The sequence below is a fragment of the Platichthys flesus genome, chromosome 22 (genome assembly GCF_949316205.1).
Source record: "Platichthys flesus chromosome 22, fPlaFle2.1, whole genome shotgun sequence".
Lineage (NCBI taxonomy): Eukaryota > Metazoa > Chordata > Actinopteri > Pleuronectiformes > Pleuronectidae > Platichthys > Platichthys flesus.
The window spans coordinates 3,255,238-3,263,594 of record NC_084966.1 but is presented as its reverse complement, the minus strand read 5'-3'; the positions used below and the strand labels follow the sequence as shown (position 1 = coordinate 3,263,594).

General features: G+C 45.1%; 1 protein-coding gene across 1 annotated transcript; it reads right to left on the bottom strand.

Moving 5' to 3' along the window:
- Window positions 1–179: 179 nt before the first annotated feature.
- On the bottom strand, window positions 180–6,739 carry gtf3c3 (general transcription factor IIIC, polypeptide 3). The gene is made up of 19 exons (XM_062381008.1): window positions 6,522–6,739; window positions 5,943–6,039; window positions 5,410–5,801; window positions 5,195–5,318; window positions 4,911–5,102; window positions 4,646–4,811; window positions 4,366–4,513; window positions 4,072–4,261; window positions 3,878–3,978; window positions 3,607–3,778; window positions 3,266–3,468; window positions 3,056–3,157; window positions 2,841–2,973; window positions 2,199–2,424; window positions 1,964–2,018; window positions 1,727–1,862; window positions 1,410–1,534; window positions 1,174–1,326; window positions 180–924 (listed from the first exon to the last, which is right to left on the bottom strand). Exons 1-19 carry the CDS (start codon window positions 6,612–6,614, stop codon window positions 802–804), a joined length of 2,931 nt encoding a protein of 976 aa, XP_062236992.1. The 5' UTR covers window positions 6,615–6,739; the 3' UTR covers window positions 180–801.
- Window positions 6,740–8,357: the final 1,618 nt, after the last annotated feature.

The following is an 8,357-nucleotide window of genomic DNA, read 5'->3' as shown; positions in this document are numbered from 1 at the left end:
TAAAATCCTATAATTAGCCCTGAGACTCCAGAAGTGTTGTGTGGACTCTTCACCCACCCTCCATTCAGAGTACTGGGTTGATCATGAGTGCATTTTCATTCCTGGGTTTACTTTCCCTTTAACTAGGATACATGTTTGTCACATTACTACATAATACATGTTCAGAGCAACATCAAGGATTTAATATGATTCAAAATAAATTTATTTGGCTGAAAATATTTAGTTAACAAAAATAGAGCCGCCTATACAAAATGGGGTACATCAGCATAACCTGTTGAAACTGTGTCATTTTGACAGCATCATATCACTGAGGTTTGTTAGTTATGAAGAGAGAGCACATTTACAAATGATACACAGGATATATGCTGACACAGGACTGGAGGAAAGCATCGCCTGGAGTTCCAGTTTCAACTTTACCAGTTGCAGAGTTGAACCTTGACACATACAGCGAGAATGAGTCGTGAGTATTTGAGACAATAATTAAGCACCAGTGCCTCTAAAACTGCAAATATATACACACTATACTCAACCTGCCACAATAAATACAGATACCTGAAACTACAGCATGAAGAGTAAGGGTGGTTCATATGGAGGACCAAGATAACACAATACATTTATTTCTACAAATTATTTCTTACTTGTTTTAGATCTATTCATTTACATAATTTTTTTCATGAAATGTTTTGTTTTTAAATCGATGAATGAGTCAGTCTTTGTCCTCCACACTTTCACAGTGCAGTTCTTGCAGGAAATTAAAATCAGAAACTCTAAGAAAAGACGATGAGGCATTTGTGTGCAATTTCAAACTACACAGTAAGTGTTGATGATCTGCCGAGTCATCTCTAGGTTTCCGCTGGCCTGGTAGATGAGGGCCAGGTTGAAGGCGATTTCCCTCCTCAGATCCACCTGATCATCAGCAATACCCTGCAGGCAGGTTGGGTGGTGATGGGATGGAGAGAGGGACAGAGAAAAAGAGGAAATGATCTTGTGAAGCTGCATTATTGAGATCTACTGGAGATTGATCTTGGCACAAGGAACTGGAAACAAAATCTATTGTAGGTCCATTCCTCTATGTCCCAAAGTAAAGTTTCTAAATTTGAAACAAACCACGATGCAGCAGATGAGCAAAAATCAACGAGCATGTTCTAAGGTGACTGCTGTGTTTGTATTTACCTCCAGTTTCTGTGGGGGCAGTGAAAGAGCCTTCTGGTAGTAATGAATGGCCAAATGTGTGAGGCCCATCTGGTGCAGCGCGCGGCCCACGTTGTACATGCTCTCCTGACACTCTCCACGCAGCTCCACATAGCGCCACAGGAAGGAGAAACCCTGGAAACACACCTGGGATTAAAGTTTTCATTCAACAGTGTGTAATGAATAGGCTATCAGAAGCGTTCACACAAACATTGTACCTGCATCACCAGGATGTGTCGCTTGGCTACATATTTCTGTGAGGCCATGTGGAAGAAGGTGAGACCCACAAACAGACTGTGGAGGGGGTTGTTGGGGTGAGTCTGGAAGGCCTGCACGTACTGCCCTACAGACGCAGAAGAGGTTTGGAAACGTGTTGGATGAAGACAAATGGAAAAAGATCACAGAAATAGTGTGCGAGTCTAAACTGTAATAAATTAGACTAAAACCGATGGGAGCCTGAAATATCAGCTCCTAAATCGTAACTACTCATTGTTAAATATTTTCAGGTCAGTAGTGGTGTGTGTGCATTTTGTACCCAGTGCGTGTTTGAAGCTCCCTGACACCATGGCGTTGTGTCCACACAGGACACACAAGGCGTGGTTATCAGGGTGTTTTAACAGCAGGCGGAGACAGAAGCGATGGTGTCGCTGGTGCTTGGAGCTTCTCGTCAACTGAAGAAGAAGAAGACGTGTTAGCCAAACAGCCACAGGCAAGCCACGGCTTCTCTTTTTAAACAGGTTGCTTAATGTAAAGGTTTATTTCTGCTGCACACCTGGTTGAAAATGTTCCACAGCTGAGGCAGATCCACGTTTTCCATCAGCATCAGTCTGTTGAGGGAGAAAAGGAGACGATTTAGATCCTCCCTTCAATGACTGCATGAATAACCTGGTGTTCCTAATAAAGAGCCCATGGCGGGTTATTTTGATGTTTCAGAAATAAATCCAACCACACGAGTTAGGAAACTTTGACAAATAGTCCCCCTGATGGAGCTGCACAGGGGGGTCTACCTAATGTAGTTGTAGGCATTGAAGTAGTTGTGGTCCAGGATGGTGGCAGACAGGCCGAAGAACTCCATCTCCTTCCTCTTGGGCTTGTTGTCGTAGAAGGAGTAAAACTCCATGGCGGACTCCACCAGCAGGTCAGCCTCTGCGTAGCGGTGCACCTCACACATCGTCAGCACACAGCTCACCAGCAGCTGCCACCAGTCCTCTCTGGTCAGAACGTTGGTTTTACCTGGACACAGGATGACATCACACCATCACTACAGAACCAGTGCCTCCACAACCACTGTTCAGAGGCACAGTATACAGTTTAAATTGGTGTCAGCTGGTTCTGCAGAACAAAACAACAGCAGAGTCTTGAAAGTTGGCAGCTCAAACAAATCTGTTTCAAACAAGAACTGCTCTATTTACCAAAACATGCACAGCTTCAAGCGTGGCCCTTTAAGAAGGAAATAAACAGCATTTCCTCCACATATGGTAACTATTAATAAGTGTTGACAGTGAACAATACCTCACCAACTGCTCTGTGCTGCTTCTGCCAACTCCAGGCTGTGTACAGCAGCCTGATCACCAGGTACCAACACATACAGCAGAGGGCCAACATAACACTTAAAGCCACACTCACACATTATTACACACTATACATACCAGTGTTGTCCAGATAGGCAGCTACATGGTCAGGTATCTCCGGCATCACATCTTTGACCTTCACCAGCTTCAGGTGGGTCTCACCCGACACGGTGACAGAGCACACACACACGTTGGCTCGCTGCATGGCCACCTAGAGGACACACCAGCTCATTGTTCAAACGAAAACCTACAGGATAAGAAATATATGTGTGCAGTGTATTTGTGTGTGCTACCTTCAGCAGCATGGAGATCATGGTGATCATAGCGTCCAGGTAATCCTGTATTTGTCCCTGGGTCTTCAGCAGCGTGGAACGATGCAGAAGCAGCTTCAACTCCTACAATCACAGCACAAACACTGATGATACACAGACAAGAATTCCCTGACCTACATATTCAAAGATATGAGACTCCTGTTAACCAAACAGAAACACAGGCGTGTTTACCTTCTGAGCAGCTGACGAGTCCTGAGACAGTGTGTCGCTGTCGTACATGGACTCCAGGGCCTTGAGGGCACGCTCTGGCCGGCCCAGCTGCTGCTGCAGGGTGGCCAGGGAGAGCCGGGCCTCCAGGTGCTGCGGGGCCATCTCCACCACCTTGGTGAAGCCGTCTGCCGCCCCTTCCATGTGGCCCAGCGCCTTCAGGCACTCTGGAAGGAGAAGTGATAATGAGAAGAGCATTTAACAGCCATATTCACATGTCTTGAATCAAAATGTGTCACAATGAACTTTCCCAAATGCTGATTGATCCCAAAAAGATCCCTGTTACACTTGAATGTCGGTTCTACCTGCGTGTCGGAGCCACACCACAGCCAGGTTGTACTTTTCGGATATGACGAGGGCCGACAGCAGAGGCAGAGCGGCCATGTACTCGCCCTCCTCCAGGTAGGCTTCCCCCACATCCAGGTACAGGTCCCCAATCTCCTCTGGACTCTGCTCCATCAGTGACGGCACCAGGCTCTAAGAGTGGGCAGCCGTCAGAGAGACACACAAAGCTTCTCAAGTTAGATTCTCTTAATAATGCATCTCGTGTTTTCTTGTTGTGAAAGTTCTGTTTACCTCCAGGGGGGTGTAGAAGTGTAGGTGTATGAGGCAGACAATTAGCTTGGCCCTGAGGTCCACTGGGACAGAGTCTGGTACCTCTACATCTATAATTTCACCTGGATTGACACAAAACACTGTTAATCCTGCGTGTTCTGAAAACAGATATTAAGTCAAAATCATAAGGCCAGGGTAAAGTAAAGAGAGCTCACTGGTCTCCTCCGCTGTATCTTCCTCTGCCATCTTTGTGTCCTCTTCACTCTTCTTCTCCGGCTCCTCCATGGTCTCTGCCGCCTCCATCGTTTCCTCTGCCTCTTTCTCTTTGTCCTCTCGAGTCGGGTTCGTGGAGTCGGATTGAGATTCGACCCTGATCAAAACTATACCTGAAAACTGGACCAAGACCTGGGAAAACACACAAACATCATATATATTCAAACCACTGTGACAAATGTTTAGGAGGTGTGAGAAGAAACTGAATAACAAGTAACACACACTGTGCGGTGTACCTTCATGGCCTTGTTGTACTTCCGGCTGGAGATGTAGAGCTCAGCTGCCATGTTGATGAAGTCGTCACTGACCAGGGACGGGTGTCGTTCCAGAGCTTCTTCGATCACACTCAGAGCTGAGGGAAAGTCATTACTATCATAGTAACTTCTAAACAGGACACACACACACACACACACATGCAGAAATGAGTTGTCACAGGAGAGATCCAACACTCACGAAGGTTTTTTTATAGAACTAGATTTGGTGAGACAGCTCTATGTGTCGGTGTGTGCTCCGTACTTGGCCATGTCTTTAGAGATCTGCATGAAGTGCTCGCCGTCCTCCTGCGGCAGCAGCGACAGGATCCTGCGGTAGCCGTCCATGCACTGCTTGTGCTCCCCCAGGCGCATGTAGAGGCTCGAGCGCTCCCACAGGTAGCGCACGTTGGTGGAGTCGTACTTGATGGCTGTCAATCAAAACCGTTGCTCTGTCAATCTCAGAAGTCAAGAGAGTGACTGCTCAGACTCACAAATAGAAAACTGGGACTTTAGATTTAAAGATTGACCTTTGCTGTAGCAGACCAGGGCCTGTCGGATGTTGTCCTGCTCCAGGGATATTTCGGCCAGTCTGATCCACTCCTCACAGTCGGAGGGGTTCAGGTGGGCGGCGATCAGACTGAACTGCAGAGCTTTGTCCACGTCGCCGTCGTCCTCGTAGATCATGGCCAACGTGGAGAAAGGCTCGTAGGCCAGAGGAGCTGCAGGAGGAGAGGAACTTAGATATTGAGGAACATTATCATTCATACATTGACTTTTCGATCTCCATAGACACACAGAGGTTGTGTCCTACCCTGTCTGATGATCTCCATGCACATCAGAATGGCGTCCTCTTTGTCCCCTCTGGCGTAGCGGATGTTGGCTTCTCCCATCAGGCCTCTCAGGGCTCGGGGCAGCTTGCTGCGATGGCGCCGCCCCTGAACACAAACAGAGTCTCAACCTAACGCACCTAAAGAGCTGGAATACACACACTTACCATGACTTCATGTTCATCCTCCTCCTCCTCACCTTCATCATCTTCTTGTTTTCTCGGTTCAGCTCCATCTCCAGAGCGAATATGTCTCCCACCGTCGGATCTTCCACCTCCAACTCCACCTCTGCCTCCACATCCCTCTTCTTTCTCCTTGCTCCTTTCCCTCCTCTGCTCCTTCGCCTCGGGCTCTTGTCTGACAGCCCCACCTCCACAGTCCGCACTTTTTCCTCCACACTGTAATCCTTATCATCTTCGTCATCCACATAGCTCAGGCTGTCCTCCTCCTCCTCCTCCTCTTCCTCCTCCTCCTCCTCTTCTTCTTCTTCTTCCTTTTGCTCCTCCTCATCCTCCTCTTCAGAAGATGGTGGCTCTAATGTTTCTCCTAGAATGGAGGCGAAGGCCAGTTGGACCCCTGGGCTGACTCCCTCTTTCATCCGAGGAGAAGAGTTGTGTCAGGTGATGTCATCAACAGTATGTTCATGTTCTAATAGATTTTTTCTGGATCAAGCATCAAATGCATTTTAGCAGAAGTCATGTAAAGTTTTCTGCTTCGCCGTCACAATCTTACCGATTTTCCCCGGGACTTGTGCCGAGGTGGAGGGCTGAGCATCCTCCTCCTCTTCCTCCTCTTCCTCCTCCTCCACTTCAACCGAGACCCCCGACTCCTGAGAGAGGAAGACGAACAGAGACACTGTGTCAGAGGAAATTTCACACTCTCCACTGGTCTAAAGAAATCTTGTTGGTTATAACCCATAGAGGTGATGGTCTGTACAGATGCAGCGCTGGTAGCCATGTTGACAGGAGCGTTAGAGAACAGGACATATTCATTATATTGTTTCTTACTTCTACTTACAGGGAGTTTCAGTTCAGACCTAATATCTTTGTCAATATTTAAAACAAACACAATTTACAGGTTTTTCCTCATGTGAAAACTTCTCCAGGTTTTCCTGTTTGTTTGTGTGAACTCTGACATTGAAATAACAACAGTTATAATAACTTATAATGGTTGTTGTGTAGTTCAGACTGAGGCTGCTAACTTCACTTAGCTGCTCAGGCTAACTCAGCTGTATAGAATGTCTCCAGGTGTTGTTTAGTTCACAGACATTTCACTGACTGTATTAAGTCGGTTATTCGGTTGTTCAGTCACCTTCGCCTTCCGCTCGTCTCTCCTCTGGTCGAACTCCTCGAACGTGATCCTTCCCTCCAGGTAATCGATGAGCTCCGCGCTGAAGCCCGACATGTTGACCCACCGACGCTGCAGCGGTTCAACGCCACCGACACATGAGAGAAGAGGAGCCGCGGTGATTTGATCACTGACGGATCATGCTGCTGCCGCCGCTCAGGTAAACACAACACGGCTTTCAACTTCCGCCATGTGAGCCGCTAACACTTCCGGGTCAGCATAACAACAACAATTATAATAACAGCGCTTTAGTGACACCTGGTGGTGGAAATATGGAACTGCGAAACCAAACATTCAAAGTTCCTTACACCGAAAGTTAGAAAATTTACAATTTAATCAGAAATTTAGTGTTTATTTACTCAAGTTCTGAACCTTAGTGAGTTACATGTTCGCTATTTGAGCATATCCATTTTATGTTACCTTATAATTCTACTTCCATAGTGTATTTTCACTCCATATGAAGTGATGAGCCTATATAAATATATTAACTATAATTGTATGGACAAAAATACCTAAATCAGTTATATAAATAAATATAGACATATATAAGCATGGTTAATCATCAATGGAGGCACGGTTAGTCTGAGAAATTATATACTACATGTGTACATAGATGATGTACATTGTATATTGTTTGCAAAAGTTTGGGTAATTATATATTTTGTGTATTTCTGAAGTGAATAAAAGTAAATGCAAGCTAGGCTATGTAGTAGAGAGACATTAAAAACAAGCATTTCTTTAAATGTCATTTCCTGTTTATTTTATAAATACTTTAAGCAACAGCTGAGTCGTTCCCATATTTGAGGGTGTATACTGCCCGGGTGAATGTAAAAATATTACACAAGTTAATATACACACACTGCAGCCAATGCAAGTATACAGTCACTTACAACATGTTCATAATTCCCATGCAATCTGCCAGCACCACAGTCAAACATTCATTTTAAACCACCGTATGTCTTTTGTTTTTGTCACTTGTTTGGCTGCACATCCCTTCTGCTCTGCACATGTTCCACATTCATTCTTATTTAATAGTATTCAACAATATGAAAACGAGCTGCAGAAGACACAATGATCATTTAATCTGAAATGTTTGTTCAGTTGTGCAGGTCGGTGATTGACGTCAGCGACTGTCAGCTTTTCCATCTCACAGAGGTCTGGACCGGTGTTGTGAACGCCGCCGCTCATTCAACAGGCTCCACGTTGACGTATTCAACCTTATCTGTTATTAGTTATTATCCAATGAAAGAGGGATGTGCCAGTTTCATCCCAGTGGGTCATGTTCCTCCTGCTCCTGTGCTGGTTTCCCTCTGATGCATCCTGATGATCCCATCCGTCAGGTTGTTACAAGTCCTGGACGATTGGAATCCAACAAACTGTGTGATGACTGCACCTGAAGCCGAGAGGTGAGTAAGCATCAGAATATGAACCCAAACTTCTTCATCCTGCAGAATTCGTGTGCAAGAATTTACCTGAAGGATTATTTAGCATATGTAATAATGCACAAATTGATCAAGAAGCAGAGACAAAAATCAAATAATTGTAAGTGATTTTTTTTAATCTACAGATTTTAATTGTATTTCATCCTATTCTTGTTGAGGATGAACATTTTTTAAGGAACAGTCGCTGCAGAGCTGGAAAATAAAGTATGAGCACTGATATAATTAAGGATTCAATAAGTTATTATTTCCATCATCAATTAGGCTGTTGACAAAATCAGATACTTATGTGTTTGCCTATGACCAAGCCAAGAAAAACAATTCGTAATAAATGAAAAGTGCAGAGAACAAGAGACAAATG